At 33.5% G+C, this 19,637-nt stretch overlaps 1 protein-coding gene across 1 annotated transcript in view; it reads left to right on the forward strand.

Annotated features, from left to right (window-relative positions):
• LOC121486486 (pleckstrin homology domain interacting protein) overlaps window positions 1-19,637 on the forward strand; it is a 131,840-nt gene that overhangs the window by 16,918 nt on the left and 95,285 nt on the right. Inside the window, exon 6 of the mRNA XM_041747395.1 lies at window positions 17,132-17,292. Within this exon, the coding sequence (XP_041603329.1) occupies window positions 17,132-17,292 (161 nt within the window). The remainder of the gene's footprint in view (window positions 1-17,131; window positions 17,293-19,637) is intronic.

Genomic DNA, 19,637 nt, shown 5'->3' on the forward strand with positions numbered 1-19,637 from the left:
CAAGAATGATTGACAGTAACTTTCCTCTTAAACATTTGCTATATGAGTAATTACGTGTGCCAGGCAGTACTCCAGCATTTTCCATTTACTCCTTTAAAACCTTAAATAGTCTATAAGAGGAACTGTTCTTATAGAGAAGGAAATTGAGGCATGGAAAGGTTCCACAACTTAACCAGGTTAGTGCGTCATGAAACCAGACTGACTCCCGTTTTGCTATGCCTTATTTTCAATAAGCTAAGCTTTGAAGTAGTGGCATTTGGCTACTCAAGAAAATTGGTATTAAGTCATAATGGTCAGATCAGTAAATATTGTTGATAGGGAATGTGGCAAAAATATCTTGAGTTTTATGTCACAGCAGAAATGCAACTAACTGGTATAGTCAGGTAACAATTAACAAGTAGGTAATTTTTTACCTTTTTGAAAGACTTAATTTTACTTCTAGGGTTTAAGATAAATTTTTTTTCTTTCATTCATTTTTCAGGAATATATTAGTTCGTTGATCTAAAAGAATAATTTTACCTCCTTTTTTTGTATTTGCGTATATTTTTTTAAGTCACTAAAGAAAAGCTGGAGTAATTAAGTGACTCTAGTTATTATAGTTTAGTGTCACATCTTAACAGTTCTCTCTTGGGGACAGTCTTGTTTTGCCATTGCTACAAAATTGGGAATAGGATGGTAATAGAAGAAAAGTTCATCAGACTTTTTGCCTGCATGGTGATACATTGTATCATTTCAAGCTACCACAGAGTATGGGTTAGATTTTTTTTTTTTAATGTGAACATTTGTAGTACTGGCTTAATTTTTTTTATTGATTCCTCTTTGCCATTTTCTCTCTTGCTACCTTTAAAGATTTGCTCTTTCCTTGGTCAGTATAGTACTACCAAGTATCAACGGACATAAGAAAAAAAACCCTTCTTAACATTTTAGTTTTTCATAAACTGTAGATTTAAATGTTTATACTGTAGATTCAGATATTTAAATTTTGACACATTTGAGGTACAAGTTGTTTAAATAAACTTTTAATTTAGGAATAAGAAATTATTTACTGAAAAGTTGCACAATTCACTTCTCCTATATACCCTCTATGCAGTTTTTCTTAATGTTAAAATTTTACGTTATCTGGTGCATTTCTTAAAACTACAAAACCCACACTGGCACATTATTAACTAAACACCAGGTCTTATTCCTATCTCACCAAATTTTCCCACTAACTACTTTTTCTTGTCCAGGATCCGATCCACATTACCATACTGCATTTAAGGTTTGTTTATTTTATTTTATTATTTTAAAAATATATTTTATTTATTTATTCATGAGAGACAGAGGGAGGGAGAGGCAGAGACACAGGCAGCGGGAGAAGCAGGCTCCCTGCTGGAAGCTCAATGCTGGACTGGATCCTGGACCTGGGGTCACGCCCTGAGGCACCCAGGCATCCCCTGGTTTGTTTACTTTTTAAATTGAACTTCCTGCTTTCAACTCAGGATTATTTAAGATGAGTGTGGTGATAAATTAGATTTTCCTTTCTTAGATTTTTTCAGACTATCTGCAAACTGTTGTACTACTCAATTTGAATACCTCACATTTGTCTGAAACTTTAAAATGTGTAAAATAGAACTTCTGACCCTCTGAAATTTGTTATTCCAAGCCTGGGAGTTAGACTTCTTAATTTATTTCTTAAATTCATTTAGTAAATAAGGCATATGTATTCTATTCCAGTCTCTTGAATCTGGTTTTCATTGCCACTGTAACAACCACATTTTAGGTTTGGTACTTCTTGCCTGGAGCTCAAATATCATTCATTCACTTACTAAGTAATTAAGTGAATTTCTCTGCATTCTGTCTGACACTGGGCTAGGATCAAGTTGCAGGATAAATAAGAACATGACCTCTGCTCTCTTAGAATTTATAGACTACCTAATCCCTTGCCTCTAGTCTTATTTCTGTACCCTAGGATTGAGCTAAATCAGGGTTTTGTAACTTTGGCACTATTTACATTTTGGGCCAGATAATTCTTTGTTGTAGGCTATCATCTTGTGCATTATAGGGTGTTTTATCTGCCTCCCTGCATGTACTCAGTAAATGCTAGTACTCCTCACCCCCTGTCCCCTGCAGTTGTGACAACCAAAAAATGTCTCCAGACATTCCCAAATGTCCCTGGGGCACAACTGCCTCCAGTTGAGAACTCTAAAGTTCTAAATGCATATGTGATCATGTCTCTTTTCCCTCACTAACTTTGAATAGTCTTAACCATATAATGTGGCTTACAGAGTTGACCTTTTCCCCCTTTCGTACCTTTTCCTCCTCACCTGTACCTGTGCTCTAGTTTTGTATAACTCTTTGGCAGTTTCTATCTAATAGCCAGCTGAACTCTTTGTGCACATGTTTTATTTCTCTCTGCAATTTTTTTTCCATCGGTTCTATGAATACTAATACTTCAAAATTTCAATGTCTGCTTATACTTCTCTCTTCTATAGCTTTTGTCACATAGTTGTGTCTATTTATTCCTTTTCCTTTTCTACTATACTGGGCCTGGATGATAGAGATTATGTTTCATTGCTCTTTATAGACTCAACTCCTCAGCATTAGTAAATATTAAATGAAGAGATTGTTGGTAATTGATGAACTGGAATGGGACAAGAAAAGTTCAGAAATGGGTAGGCAGTAAAAAAATGGAATAGATGGTTGGAAGAAGAGAGACACTTGGTCCAAGGATGGCTTTGAATTAAGGAAAAAACCCAGAAACTTGTTTTGTGTTGTTTTTTTATTTTAAGATTTTATTTATTTATGAGAGCACTAGCAAGGGGAGGGGCAGAGACAGAGGGAGAGGAAGAAACAGACTCTGCTGGAGGGCTCAGTCCCAGGATTTCCAGATCACTACCTGAGCCAGAGGCAGACAGTGAACTGAGTGAGCCACCCAGGTATCCCCTCAGAAACTGGATTTTAAGAAATTAAAGTTTATTAATGAATTGGCTTATCAGTTTATTACACTCAGGATGTTAAAACCTGTACCTGTGTGATTTAAGGACCAAGTCTTGACCTTAATCTCAGTGCATCCTTACCCTGTTTTAATTTGTTGTCTGCTTTTAAATCCTGTTTCGTCTCTCCTAGTCCTTGATGTAAATTGTGAGAATTGAACTGGAATTCAATCTCAGGGCAAGAGAACCAAAGTGGTCAGCTGCTTTCCAGTCCTCCAGAATCTCTTTGGGGGGGGGCCGGCGCGAGAATCCTACCAATCTGTTATCTAGCTTCTAACTAATTTTCTGTGGAAGAGATACGTGAATGTGTATTAAACATAACAGCATTTACTTTCAAAAAAATTAATCTCAGGTAGTATCTTTTCTCCAATCTATTTACCCATTTTATACCTGTTTTCAGATACAATTTACTCTGTGTTTGCCTACAATAAACAACCTTAGTTCGATAATAAATGACATGGGTGGAGGAAGACTAAAAGAAGAGACTTAGGTACACTAAAGCTGGTTTTAAAGTTAAATTTGGAGATTTAATGGATCTTTATCTTGTGGAAAAGGTTTTAATATATTAATTAAAGCAATCTTTTGCTAATTGCCTGTTTGTGTTTTTCTTACATTTGCCATATTAGCAAAGTAAACTTTTTATCTCTAGGTTTTCCAGATCTCATCTTATTTGTTATTTTGTATATGTAGTTCATATCTTTGTTTTACTTGTTGCTTCTTTCATTTTACTTGTTTCTATGGCAAGGTTGCTGTTTTGGTGGGTGGAGATAACAAGTACTGAGAAACCTGATTCTTAAAAATGTGTGAGTGTTAAGGAAACAGTTTTGCCTTGAAAAATAGCTTTACTACACAAGAATCCAGTTCACACTGAGAAGCTTATGCATGCAGAGAAGTCTTAGATCTCATCTACATTTATAGTTTTCTCTGAGAAAACTAGTTTGAACAATGACAGCAAAGTTTCATGAAAAATTAGATTATAAATCTTAGTCTGCTTTAGTTTAGATGTGTGGCCTTAGGCAAATTATTTCATTTTTTAGCCTCTCAACTTCCTCACTTGTAAAATAGGGATAATACCTACCATACTTGGTAATTTGGAAACTTAATAGCAAAGTAAGGCACAAAATAGACTTTAACAATAAATGTTACTTTCTGTCCTTTCTTCCTATAATTTTCATTTAATTATTTTGCTCATAAATCTTGAGTACATTTTTTGGAGAAAAAGTTCTTATCCTTCTTTATTTTCACTGTTATATTTTGACATATTTCCAGTATTTGGCTTATTCTGCAGTTGGTTCTTAACATATTTGGCACTGGGCTAAGATCTGGAAGTTACAGGGTTAATTTTTTTCCTCATATGAGTATACTTCTTACATAACTATTAGAAATACTGTATATTATTATAAATCTCTAAGATTTAACATTTGACACCTAATTCAGTGAATTAAAAGATTATAATAATCTGTGGTTTCTTTTCTGTTCATTTATCCTTTGCCTAATATTCTGTTAAGTCTTGTGCCATTTTGCCCTCAACTCAGTCCACGCTTTATCTTTAGTTAGGCATCTGTTCATCACTTACTTAAATTCATTTGTTTTGATCTGTTATTCTCTCAGTGACCGTTTTTTTCTTTCAGAACTCATTTTCTTCTACCATTTACTTCTGTTTTTCTAGTCTTAATAGTTTTCTAAATTGTGTTCAATCATTTCTGACTTAGCTGTATTTTCGAGTTTTTATTTTTTGGTCTTGGCATCTACGTTTTAATCTGTCCTCTGAATGATATTTATTTACCTTTGTTTTTTTCTATTATACTGTTAGGACCTGGAGGATAGAGATAATGTTTTGTTGCTCTTTAAGGACCCAACTCCTCAGCATTCGTAAATATTAAATGAAGAGGTAGTTAGGTAATTGATGTAATTAATGAAGGGGATGGGTGAGAAAAGTTAAGAATGATGTTCATATTTCCATTTGGCAGAGGCTTTGTTTTTTTAATTCTCTCTTCCCTACTCTTCTCCCATCTCCAGCTTCCCTATTTCCTTCTTTTTTGCCTTCTAAGAACAGGTAGCTATGAGAGGCTCCTGGGACTCACTGCATTTTTGTTTTAAGGGAAATAAAGTTAATGTTCATTGTGCCAAAGTACCAAATTTATAAAATAGACATTATTGTTTATATTTTTCCTTTGCTTAAATTTCTTTTCAAATTTATGATTGACCAAAAAAGGGGGAACACTTTGAAGAATGACATTTACGTAGGTGAGTTCAAACTGTTGCTCTTATAGCTGTGCTTTATTTATTTATTTATTTGTGAATAATGAGAGGAAGTTCTTTGTAAGGTCATAGTTGTGATGAGAGGTATCATCTGTGCCCCTTGTCCTCCTGTTGTGATGTGTCTGGCAAGCAGTTGCAGTAGTAATTAGCAAGCACTAGCCATCCATTACCCCTTTTAGTTTGTGTTCCCTATTTTTCCTAATTACTTATTGGATTTGATGTTGAATTTCATATCTATATAAGTGTAGCAAATTATCTGATTTTCTTCATAAAGTCTCTGACTTTTTATTTTTAATTTCTTCAGGGAACATTTGAAATTAAGGATTGAACATCTTCCTAGACATCTTGAAACTGGGAAGTCCATGATCAGGCTGAGTAGATGTTTATATAAACAGAGCAGTAATTTATTCAGCTCCTTAAGGAAGACACAAGGGGAAAAATGATTTTCCATAAAAGTCTTTAAAAATAAAAGAAAAACTGTTCAGTAAGATTTACTTTTATAACATGAAGATTTGATTGTTTAAGGTCAGTATAAATGTTAGTATATAATACCTTCAAGTTTACAAATATTTGTCTTGTTTGCTTTTCATAGCAACACTGCAAGATACCCTCAATTATATTGAAGAAACTGAACCTTAAGAGATAGTGACCAACTCAGTTACATCCTTGGTTATTTTGTTTCTGATCTTATATGCAATTAACTTTATGTCATGTTTATTTAGCACCTTTTTGCCTTCTCTGTGAAATTCTTTATGCATTAGCCTTGAACTACCCATGTCCATTTATTGATTTAGGTATAGGAACCTTGGAATTGTGCTTCAGAATGTGAATTTTAGAAAGAGTAAAATGTGGTGTGTTCTTTAAAGTTTATCTCTTACCAGATAAATGCTTAGTTTGAGAGAAAATCATTCAGTTTTTGAGAAAGACTTTAGAATCTTGTTGGCAAACTAATTATTTTTTTTTATAATGAAATTTTGTTTTTTGAACCCTTTGATTTTTTCTGCAAAATCGGCTTTTGCTTTTAGTTATATCCCTTCTCATTGTGGTCAAGAGATAAAACTGCAGTTGGTTATCCTAAAGCAAATCTTACATTATTCCCATTTCTTTTTCCTTAAAAACCTTCGGCTTACTGTTTTTGGGAAATAGTCCAGAATGCCTGACCATAGCTTAGAAAGTACTCTGCAGTCTGCCCCCCTACCATCCCATCCCTTCTCTTGACACTTGCTCCTCTGTGTGCTAGCCATATTTGACTTCCTAACGTAGCTTGAATACTATGTTCTTTCCAGCCTCGGACCATTGCACATGCTCTTGCCTCAGCGTAGAATGTGCTCCCTTCCTAACAGCATTCTTTGGCTGTTCCATATTCAGGTCTTAGTTTAAATGTCCATTTTTCAGAAAAGCCTGACTCACTGATATCCAATCCCTCCTTCCCCTACCATATATTTAGGACCCTCTGCTGTATATTTCAAGATTTTTCTGAACACTTTTTTTGCTGACACTTCTTGTTGTAAGTCCTTGTTTCATGTCTGTCTTCCCTGAGACTGCAGTCTCCATGAGGGTAAGTACTGGTACTGTGTCTTTTCTTTTTCTTTGTTAGATCCCTTAGTTCATACTTGGCCCTTGTAGGTGCTGTATAAATGCTTGTTGATTTAAAATTGAATGATTAAAATGTTTGGCATAAAACCATATAACTTTTAAAGAGTGAATTTTTATTAAGATTAGTATAAAAACTTAAAAATATTTAGAACTAATAATGTTATACCATTTTATTATTTTCTGATTGAAGTAGTATTAGACTAGTTTCCAAAAAGAAAAGAGGAGGAAGAATAATACAAATCAAGTAATTTTACAACTCTAGTAAATTATCTTAGTAATTGTAATGTCTGTGTTTTGGGAGTTCTTTTGCTTGTGCTTGTTACGTACTTGGTTCATGAGATTTTTTTGCTTTAACTCTTGGAATTATCTCTTTACTTACTGTATTTTATTTCAGTATTTGCATTATCCTTTTTAGATCTTATCTTTGTGATATCCCCTAGATCTCAAAAATATGATGTGTTTCATAACAGAAGGTACAGCTAAAGACCAAATTGAGTATGTAGAGATTTGAAGAGTAGCTACTGTGCATTATAATTATTTTAGTTACAGTACTAAAATAAAGAGAAACTCTCCTGGTGCTGTGTTGCCCAGGTGATTATTTTTCTTTTCTGTTCTCTCTTGCCTTCCCCGTTTTTTGTGGACAAAAGGTTGTTTATAGGATTTTCCTTGTAATGTTGCAACCCCCTTCTACTTTAACTGAAGTTGGGAATTTTGTTTGTTATAATAGTGGTGATTTATTTGTCCTTGTTCTTGTGTTGGTTGGTTGCTGGTTACTGGTGCAGGATGACATAAGGACCAGATGATAGTATAGAAATAAGCCAGTCTGTGTTGAATTATTTCCCAGATGAGATAATCTGACCCTCAAATTATGAATATTTAGTGGTTAATCCCTACTAATGTCTATGTTGGTAACCCCAGTAGAATTATTGCCGCAGGCTTTTCAATTGTGGCTCTACATGAGTTAAATGTTAAAAAAATTCCTTCTTATATGAATTCTTCCCAAATAATTGAACCTACATGATCTTTGATATATTTCTCTTTTACCTTAAAAATTTAATGGGATAGATTTTAGAAGCAAAACTTATAAACAAAATTGATGGCTCTTTTTATTATTTTATGGCTTTTGAATCAAACCAGATGTGAATTCTTTATAGCTTATCATTCAGTCCATTGTAAAATTGGCAATGGTTATTGTCTGTTTTATGGTATAGAATTCTGATACTTCAATATGCTTTGTTTTGAGTGTTTCTTTTTTTTATGATTAAATAAATTTAAATTTCCTTACATCTTTATCTTTGGGCCTATTTTTCTCAGTCTTTGAATTTAAATTAACCTCTTTAGACAGTTTAGATTTCTCATATTGCTCTCTTGAGTTCCCTTCAGGTAGACTGAGCTATACTTTATTTAATTGAAAAATTAACCAGAATAAACAGATGCTCAATAGAGAAAACTTGGAAAACAGAGAATGGCTCAAAAATCAATCTGTCTCTGGTTATCTACTATTAATAGTTTGGCATATTTTCTTCTAGTCTTTTTTTTTTTTTTTTTTTAATATCTGTTTACTTAGTAAGAGTGTGCTCTTTGGGGTCAGACTGCCTGAATTCAAACCTGGGCTTCACCTCTGTCTTTCAGTTTCCTTACTGGTAAGGAATATGCCCTTATTGGGGATAATAGTAGTACCTAACTTAAAGGATGGGTGAAATTAATTGAGAATTTATGTAAAGTGCCTGGTGTGTACTAAAGCCTTCAGTAATATTAGCCATTATTTTCCAATCAGCTACACATCATAATAGTGTTCAATAGCCATTTTTTTCCCACATTAGGTATTATGTTATATTTTGACATTTACCCACATTGTTATTTGAAGCAGGTAAAACTTTTTTTATCATTAGATTCTTGAAGTCCTTCTGGTAAGACCCTCTCTAGCTATATGTCCTGGTTTCTCTTTTCTCTTCATAGCTATTTTCTCCAGATATTTGATTCCTGGCTTTAGCATAACTTCTCTTTTTGAGATGTATATGGTTATTTTCTGTGACCCCTTAATCATAGACTCCTTCTCATTAGAACATTTTTGTGGTTCTTTAAAATGAATAAAGTTTTATGTATCAAATACCTTAGACCACACAATACATTTGTCTAATGGAAATTTTGAGATCATCAACACCACAAATAGGCAATTTTTTGGACTTGTGATGAATTTGGAAGGCAATTTGCCTTCTGAGTGCCTGGTCATGGATCAGGCATTATTTTGTTGAGAAAACTAATTATTGTCTAGCAATAAAGCAGTTTGGAATTTGTTTTCATGTGGTCTTGCTTCCCTGTTTATTACCAGTTTTGTAGTTCACTCAAATTTAGTTTTATAGGTTTTCAGACTCTTGTTTTATAGTTATGAGTTACTAATTTTACATTTAGAAAGCCTTTATTAACACAGATCATGGAGATTAAAATGAAACCTAGGTGCTGATTATCCAGAATTCACTCTTTTCTGCTTTATGAACTGTTTGTGTGGTTATTAGTTAATTGTAACTACCTTTGCATTTTACTTAAAGAAATCCTGGGAGCTTTCCAAGCATTTTTTGTTAACCAGAATTACAGAATAGAATTAGTCAAAATATAGTATGAAATGAATTTAACAAGAAACAGTTAAAATCATCTTATAAAGTACTCCGATATTTTTTATCTGAGTACCTCTTTAAGAAAAGAGCCCAAGTTGTACTGAGATACCTGCTGAGTTATATAGTCTGTCTGCCCTTGCTTCTTCATCTACTTTTTCTCTTGTCACAGAAATTAATTCTTTGGGATTTGGAATCTACAGCCACATGCTTCTCCTTGCATTCGTTATGCCACCAGCAGGGCTTTACTTTCATGAGCTGGCAGAAATTGCACACACTTGTTCTGGGGCCTTCCAGTTTAGATTGTTAAGGGAAGACAGCTTTCCTTCTGGAATAGACATTGTATAGCATGTTTTACTGTTCTTTGTTAAAAAATAATAATAATAACAAACCCCAGAAAAACTAACCTCTGCATTTTTGTTAATTTATAGTAATTTACATTTTTTTCCAACTCATCTTTTTTAGCAATGGTTAATTTTAATCTTCGATAATTTACTGCGATTGCACCATATATTCTTGTCCATTTTACAAAGTATCTAGCAGAAGGAGAAAAAATTCTTTTTTTTTTTTTTTTTTTTTTTTTTGGAGAAAAAATTCTAAACATTTTGGAGGGAAGTGATAGTACTTTTGCTTCAGTTCTTTTTTGTTTGCAGAGATTTTACCATGTATTTTCAAATGTCCTCAAAATTATAGCTACTGAGGTTATTGCAGATGCTCTTTCTTGGCAGCTACCCATTTTTTCCTTTTGAAACTTGGTTCAACTAATACAGATTTGTATACAGATTTCCCTTGTTTCAGATGTTTGTATACAGATTTCCCTTGTTTCAGATGATACAGATTTGTATAGTGAGGAAAACTAAGATAACTCTGGTTATGTTTATCTTTTTCTAAAATCATCTCTACTGAAAACTTGATCCCAGCTATAGGAAGAAAGCATCAATGTTTCTAGATAGAAAGATGTCAGTTATTTATAAGTAGATGAAATTAACCTTAAATTTCCAAAAAAATTATTTTTTTAACTTCTCAGCAATCTTCAAATAAAATAATAATCAGACTGAGACACTTAAAAATGGATGCATATGATGAATAGCCAAATAAATATTAAAACATCATTAGTAAAAAAAAAAAAAAAATAAAACATCATTAGTTACAAAATTAAAATTTTGGTGCAGTGATCTAGCACAGAATATACAAATAAAATAATTTAATCACAATTTAATGGGCTAAAGAAGGATTAGTAAATGAAAAGTCTGGAACAAATGGTTGGTTATTTAGGGGAGAAAAAATGTCTTTAGAAATTTCACCCCAGTGTATACTAAAACTCCAGATAAATTAAGGAGTTAAATGAGAACTTTAAACCACAGAGAGGTAAAAGAAACTAAGTGGATATTTATTGTACTGTTGGCTGGTTGGGCAGACTTTTTATATTAAATCAGAAGTTATTTTAAAAAGGAAAAAATACTGATAAAATTGAAATTTGTGAAATTGTGAGATGTCAAAGAACAGCATAATTTGAAAGTCAAGTATATTGTGGAAAATGTTTCTAGAAAGTTGACAGAGAAACTTCCTGAAAGTCCTCAGAGTATCAGGTTTGAACACAGGTCAAATTTGGAGGCCAACTCTTACTTCACAAAGGAATACAGGGAAGTCTTCGTAAAATTTTTTAAATGACTAAGTGATAAAATTATAGATTTTTTTTCTTTCATTTATGTTATTTTCTACACTTATTAAAAAAATCAATTTTTGAAAAATAAGTATAAACTGGGGAAAAATGACTTGGGGGATTTAATTTATTGTCCTTATATTTAGAGAAGTAATGGATATGAATCCACTGGTTAGATATTATATAGTTACATCTAACATTAAGAAATTGAGTGCCTGGGATGCCTGGGCATGATTTTGGAATTCCGGGATCGAGTCCCGCATCAGGCTCCCTGCATGGAGCCTGCTTCTCCCTCTGCCTGTGTCTCTGCTTCTCTCTCTCTCTCTCTGTGTGTGTCTCTCATGAATAAATAAATGAAATCTTTAAAAAAAAAATTGTGTGCCTTTTGTTTAGCTCTAATAGTTCTGTAGACTTGTACACATAGACTTTGTCTCAAAGACTGTTTTGAATGATTTGCTGTAGGTAACAGTTTTCATCATTTTGTTCCTTTTCTGTCTTCAAATTTTATGTATTTACTTTCACTTATTTTTAAAAAAGATTTTATTTGAGAGAGAGCATGTGTGCACGTGTGTGGGAGCGGGAGGGAAGAGCAGAGGGAGAGGACAGACACAATCATGCTAAGCCCCAACTCCATCCCTAGACCCAGAGATCATGATTTGAGCCAAAATCAAGAGTCCATCGTTTAACCACTAAGCCACCCAGGCACCCCTCTTCAAATTTTAAAAAGACTGATATATTTCAAATGGGTAACAGTGATTTCTTAAATGTTTACTTACTGTTCTGTTTATTAGGATATTGAGTAAAATATGTTTACTTTTCTCTTTCCCTCCAGATTAAATCTTTTTAGCAGAGCAGTTGAAATGAAGAACTATTTAGAGATATTTTGGATATATAATCTGTTCAATAAAGAAATCCATTTTTGTTTTATCCCTTAAATATAATTGTTTTATTATATGTGTAATTTATTCATAAAATTCACCAAATACATTCTGATCATCTACTGAGTGCCAGCCATCATTGTCAGCTTTTTAAAGTAATCTAAGGACAAAAAAAGACAAAATCTGCAACATATGGAGCTTTTATATAAATTCTAGTTGGGGAGGTATAGACAGGATATAAACAGTGAACATATGACCAAATAAATATTATAACATCAGTTGATAAGTGTAAGAAAAAGAACAAATACAGAGCTAAGTAAAGGGGGGGAACAGGCGTTAAAGGTGATGGTAGGAAATGAGTTGCAATTTTTTTTTTTTAATTAACTTTTATTGGTGTTCAATTTACCAACATACAGAAAAACACCCAGTGCTCATCCCGTCAAGTGTCCACCTCAGTGCCCGTCACCCATTCCCCTCCAACACCCGCCCTCCTCCCCTTCCACCACCCCTAGTTCGTTTCCCCGAGTTACGAGTCTTTATGTTCTGTCTCCCTTCCTGATATTTCCCAACATTTCTTTTCCCTTCCTTTATATTCCCTTTCACTATTATTCATATTCCCCAAATGAATGAGAACATACACTGTTTGTCCTTCTCCGATTGACTTATTTCACTCAGCATAATACCCTCCAGTTCCATCCACGTTGAAGCAAATGGTGGGTATTTGTCGTTTCTAATTGCTGAGTAATATTCCATTGTATACATAAACCACATCTTCTTTATCCATTCATCTTTCGATGGACACCGAGGCTCCTTCCACAGTTTGGCTATTGTGGTCATTGCTGATAGAAACATCGGGGTGCAGGTGTCCCGACGTTTCATTGCATCTGAATCTTTGGGGTAAATCCCCAACAGTGCAATTGCTGGGTCGTAGGGCAGGTCTATTTTTAACTCTTTGAGGAACCTCCACACAGTTTTCCAGAGTGGCTGCACCAATTCACATTCCCACCAACAGTGTAAGAGGGTTCCCTTTTCTCCGCATCCTCTCCAACATTTGTGGTTTCCTGCCTTGTTAATTTTCCCCATTCTCACTGGTGTGAGGTGGTATCTCATTGTGGTTTTGATTTGTATTTCCCTGATGGCAAGTGATGCAGAGCATTTTCTCATGTGCTTGTTGGCCATGTCCATGTCTTCCTCTGTGAGATTTCTGTTCATGTCTTTTGCCCATTTCATGATTGGATTGTTTGTTTCTTTGGTGTTGAGTTTAATAAGTTCTTTATAGATTTTGGAAACTAGCCCTTTATCTGATATGTCATTTGCAAATATCTTCTCCCATTCTGTAGGTTGTCTTTTAGTTTTGTTGACTGTATCCTTTGCTGTGCAAAAGCTTCTTATCTTGATGAAGTCCCAATAGTTCATTTTTGCTTTTGTTTCTTTTGCCTTTGTGGATGTATCTTGCAAGAAATTACTGTGGCCAAGTTCAAAAAGGGTGTTGCCTGTGTTCTCCTCTAGGATTTTAATGGAATCTTGTCTCACATTTAGATCTCTCATCCATTTTGAGTTGCAATTTTCAATGGACTGATCAGGTTAGGCTTCATTGAGAAGTGACAGAAATCTGAGAAAAGACTTGGAGCCGGTCGGAAGAATTAGCTATATGTGGGGAGAGTATTCTGGCTGAAGGGAACAGCCAGTGCAGAGACCCTACATTAGGAGGATTCCTCCTTTGTTGTGAGAGTGGGGGAGATTAGAGTGGCTGGAGCAGACCAAGTAAAAGGATCTCAAGTAGCAAGAGAAATAAGAGAGGTAATGAGAGATAAGATTATGCATGGCCTTGGTATGCTTGATGTGTAAGGAATTTGGTATTCTCAATGAAATGAAGATCATTGTAGTTTGATCACAGGAGTGTTGTTACAAAGCAACCAATTAGGTTGCTTTTGAAATTCACTACAGTCTTACTAGCAAAGGTGACATTTTTAACTGGTGTTAGATAGTAAGAATTTGCCAAGTGAAGGAAGATAGAAATTTGCTTTGGCAGGCTTAATTTAAGAATACTTCCCATCACCATACCTAGGAAAATAAATGTACTTTCAACCCAAGTCCTATATGCTAACTTGATCTAAGGTTAAAACTATAATAATGTCATATTAGGAACTTATTCCTTTGTGACCCCTTATATCTGTTTAACCATACTCATTTTAAAAATTGATGTTCTAGTTTAATAAAATTTAAGGAGTTTCTGTAATCCAAGAGACATTTCCTTTTTACTCAAAAATCCAATTAGTCTATTAACAGTTTTTTAAGAAAGTGAATAATTGCCATTTGCCTTTCTGCCATAAAACTATAGATTAAATTGAACCATCTTGTGTATCTTATTAACTAAGATTCTTTTATATACTTTTTCATTTAAAAGGTCCTATACTCAGTTGTGGGAAAAATGAATAAGACAATTTCTTTTCCTTAGGGTACTTAAGATCTGGTAAGGGAGATAGACATTATGCAAATGTATGGTAAAAGAACATGAATTCATTGAATGAGAGTCCTAAAACATCCTCCTCTCTACCTTTGTAAAAATTTTCTGTGTGATCTTCTCAGGCCTACAAATTCAGCTTCCTCAGGTTTTCCTCAACTATTGAAGCATACTTATATTTTCTAACTCCCTCTCAAGTTTGTCCAGCAACTTCTAAGCTGCAAATTCTACATACTATTCTCTGTAGTTTATCTTTTAGTTGTTACACGAGTTTGTAATTTGTCTGAAATCAAGGATATTCAGTAATTATTTTTTTTAAAGATTTTATTTATTTATTCATGAGAGACACAAAGATAAAGGTAGAGACATAGGAAGAGGGAGGAGAAGCAGGCTCCATGCAGAGAGCCCCATGTAGGACTCGATCCCAGCACCCTGAGCCAAAGGCAGACAGAGATACTCAACCGCTGAGGCACCCAAGGCATCCTGGATAGTCAGTAATTAATTAAGCATAACAAAAGTAGTATACAACTATAGTTTTAATTACAAATGTATTTCAAATAGTGTTTCTGGAAAGTTTGATTTTAAAAGTTGACTATAAAGTAGCCTTTTGAAAAAGATTTTTTTTTTCTAGTTGACTCCTATAATAAAGATTTAATCCCAGTTTAGAAAGTTTAGGGGAAAAAAGTGTTAAAAGCAGCAGCAGTATTTCTCTGTTAGGTATATTTTGCTTAGAAAATACCATCAACTCAATTTTTAAATGGTCTTTATAAAAAAATTATTTAAAATTTTGACATGTATGTGTTTGATTATTAATAGTTTTGATATTGTTTGATATTGTTTTGATAATTATCTCTAGTAATCATATTTTATACCTGAACAGTGTTAAATGTCTTTAAAAAGATGTGTCATTTTGAGAATTTTGTAAATTTTGGATGAAAGGAATTAACTACATCTTAGTAACACTGTCAACATCGTGTTATTTATCATCAGTTATTTTCTTACAGAATAGACAGGTGCGTCTGAGATGTCATTGATGCTAAGTGCTTGGATAAGAACATTTGAGTCGTCTTTTGGCAAGGCAGTTGATGTCTGTGGGTTTATGGGATTCTTACTCTAAATCAGTTTGGAACCAAAGAACTAGAGGATGTCTTTCACCAGGCTATTTCTGTGCATAAGGAAAAATATATCAGATTTATTAGAAACTTAATGAATCACTGTTACTGTATCACCAGCTTAGGCCTAAATATGCTAGTTTACAACTGTCAAAGCTTGTCTCAGTCCCAGATGTTAAAAATAGATTGTAGCATAGTTTATGTACTAATAGCAAGAGGTGTATTCTATTAGAATGTAAAATAATTGGGATACCTGGGTAGCTCAGCAGCTTAGCGCCTGCCTTCTGCCCAGGGCATGATCCTGGAGACCCGGGATTGAGTCCCACATCAGGCTCCCTGCGTGGAGTCTGCTCCTCCCTCTGCCTGTGTGTGTCTGCCTCTTTCTCTCTCTGTCTCTCATAAATAAATAAATAAAATCTTTAAAAAAAAAAAAGAATGTAAAATAATTGATATAGTAAAAGAACATATGAATATAACATAACTATTCCTTGAAATGTAATGCAGAGCATTTTTCTACATTCTCCTCACAAGTAGACAAGATTTTTTTTTTTTTTTGCTTTTAAATATAGTGTGAGCCAAACACTTGCTGTACGTGGATAAAATAATACTGAGATTTTTATGATATGCCATGATACTTGTATTTCATCAACTTTAGGACATAATTGCTGGGCTCTAAATCTAGATTAAATAGTATTTTGTATATATATTTAAATTCCTTTGGGACTAAATTCAAGTGAGAAGCTGTAGTGCTTACTATGCAAAGTAGATGGCAGTCACAGAAAAAAGCCTTAGATTAAAAGTAATTTTTAAAAGTATATTAAAAGGAAACTATAAATGAATAATGAGCCTGCAGATCAGTCATATATTTATTGAGCACTTTCGTTGTCTATAATTATCAGAATAGAAAGTCCATACTGTAGTAGTTTAGATGGAAGAGAATATTTTGGGCTGGAGTCAGCACAGCAGGCTCTGGGCAGAAGATAAATTTCAGTCCTACCTTGAAAGATGGTTAAAATGGATGACAAAAAGAGCTAATAGATTCTACAAAAGAAATCATTATACAGGTGTTTGGCAAGATCCCCAGTTTAATTACTTCTTAAAATAATGCAGGGAGTTATTCCTTTCTCTGCATTTGTGCAAAGTTTTTTTTAAACATCATATGGCATGTCAAAGTTATGTGTTCAAGAATTGCTGGTTGGTAAAAGTAAAAATGACTGGATCCAGTTTTAACTCCTTCTGTAAGAAAACGTATCTCATGGGGGCATTTTAAAGAAATAATATATAAAATGTTTTTGGTTTTTAAGAGTACTAGCAAGAGAGTAAAGTCTAAAATTTAGTCCTAGCTTAATATCTCATGTACTTTCTGACGTTAGTCATATAAACTGACTTTGCTTATTTGTAAAATGAGGATGATGCCTGACTTAATTCCAGTAAAACTCGGAACCATATACATTAGAAAGCATCTTTATTTTTACCAACATATGAGAAGTTGAAATATGTGAAGTCTTAAAAAATGAAAACAAAAAATTAATTTCTGAATTATACTCATTTCCCCCTTTGTCTTGGTAGCGGATACTTTGTTTTCACGGAAGCTGAATGGGAAATACAGACTTGAACGACTTGTTCCAACAGCGGTATATCAGCACATGAAAATGCATAAACGAATTCTTGGACACTTGTCATCTGTATACTGTGTAACTTTTGATCGAACTGGCAGACGGATATTTACTGTAAGTAATTTTTGAAGTATTATCTTAATCCATATATGGCATTGAAGAAACATAGTTGAACTTGAAATAGAACTTTTGTTTCTTCTAATGAAAAACTGGATATTCAGGTATTATTCAGCTTACTATGATAAAAGATTGTACTTGAAGTGGACTTGATCCAAGTTTGAAATATTCCTTAAAGACATGTTGTAGCCCAGGCACAGTTATATAATGATGCTATATTATTGATAAATTTAACTCCCAGTATTATATCAAACATGCAGTTTAACATTTTATAAAAATATAAAAATTTCAGTTCTATACCAAGGACTTTTCTAAAGTGTGTTAAGCAAATTAGAGAAGACTATTAAATGTATCTTTTTATATTATCCTTAGTACCTCATTCTTCAGTATATTTGATGTGTTTAGAGGCTCTTTGGGTTTATTTGCTGTGTTTCTTTTAACTTGTTAAATGGAGAAAAGCAGAGCTTTTCAGCTTTGAGAAAATTACTTTTGGAAAAAGTTCTATTTATTTTTAGGGGCTTTGGTAATATTACATCCGCTAGGGATGATAGTTACTACACTATTCTTGAACTTAAAATTAAATACTACCCTGTGGGCTGAAGGTATGTATGCATTCATTCACAAAGTCCTTCATTTTCTTTGAAGTAAGAAACTGGGAAATGGAAATTAAAATAGAAATTCCTGTCTCTTGTCTTTGGAGAGCAGCTGTAAATTTTACACAGTTGGGGACAATTACAGATCCCTCTTTTAAGTAAATATGCTTGTAAACTGAAATTTATTTATATCTACTTCTTTATCCATATATATCCAGTCACCTGTAAAACAGCTTCAACAGCAGGATGTGGGAAAGGATCTCCATACATATCTTTTCCCTGACTCTAATCCACTCAGACATTTGCATATCATTTCTTAGATTAGTAATCTCTTTCTCCTTCTCTTTTATTTCCATTGTTCTCTGTGAAGCAAAATAAAAGTGAAATTTTCTGATCATTATTTCCAGAGTGGAGAACAGGTATCTACATATTTGCTAAAGTGCTTGATATATCTACTACAACAGTAATTTGTTTTCAGGGGTAATGAAAAATTATATTTCACTTTTTCAAGTTCAGTATACTACTATTTAAATTCAGTTCTCAAGGTAAATTTGGCATTTGTAATTTTTAAAAGAACTTTTTCAAAAATGTAATAAACGGAAATAATGAAAAAGAAGCATTACATTGAAGTTATAAAAATATAACTTAATTTTTGGTGTTAGTAAAGCATCTTCTGGGGATTCTTTAAAAATGGTGGGATGGTAAGCATTTGTTGTACATTATGAAACATTTTGTGTGTTTTGTGTGTGTGTATGTGTGTTTTGTTTTGAATTAGATACATAGTCTCCTTAAATTTTTTTGAAAATGCAGTGAAATAATGTGCTGTTGCTGTCTCCTGAGTTAAGTAGAGTAGGAGGTAAAGAATTGGAAGAACAGCATTTTAAACCGGAGGATAACAAACTATTCCTGTGGGCCAAATCCAGCCTTCTACCTCTTTTTGCAGTAAAATTATTCAAACATAAGCATGCTTAATTGTTTACGTATTGCCTGTGGTTGCTTTTGCACTACCAAATGGCAGAGTTGAGTAATTTTGACAGACTAGCATGTGTGAGTACTTATGACTGTATTTTCTAAGATAGTTATTGGCCCTGTTCTAGACATTTAATTCCTACATTTGAGACCATTTGACTTGGGGAGAAGGAATGACATGTGAAGAACAAGCTGTTTTCTATTTTTCTTTAGTTGAAGACACATATTTAAAGAGAAGAAAATAATCTCTATATTATTTTATACAGGGTCCTACCAGAGTCTAAAATTGTTGATTTTTTATGTGTGGTATAATACACTAATTGGGCCAGACTCATAGTCTTATTTGTAATTTTTTACTGGTGATTGCAGTTGTCAATTCCAAAATGTTACCACGTGATAAGAAATGCATAGATATGAAGAATACTGTTGTTTAAAATTTGCTTGTATTTTTATGATTATCACCTCAAGTGGCAATAGGGTACACATGTGTTCACTGTTCATATTAATTTCATAAAGTGGGATGGCTGCTGGGTGGGTGTTCCCTCATTTTGCTGGAAACACACTAGCTACTGACTAATGTTTTGAAAATCAGTCTCAAAAACCGATGGGATAAAGCTTTATCATGGTTGACTAATGAGTGATTCCTGTGATAGAGCACACTGTTATTATTTATTGGAATAACAGTTAAGTAATTAACCAAGTTTTCCTGTTTATGTGTTTGATATCTTAAGATATCAAAGGTCTCATGAAGTGTATATGCAAGTTTTTCTTCAAAGGACA

Source organism: Vulpes lagopus, chromosome 1, assembly GCF_018345385.1.
Source record: "Vulpes lagopus strain Blue_001 chromosome 1, ASM1834538v1, whole genome shotgun sequence".
In the NCBI taxonomy this organism is placed as follows: Eukaryota; Metazoa; Chordata; class Mammalia; order Carnivora; family Canidae; genus Vulpes; species Vulpes lagopus.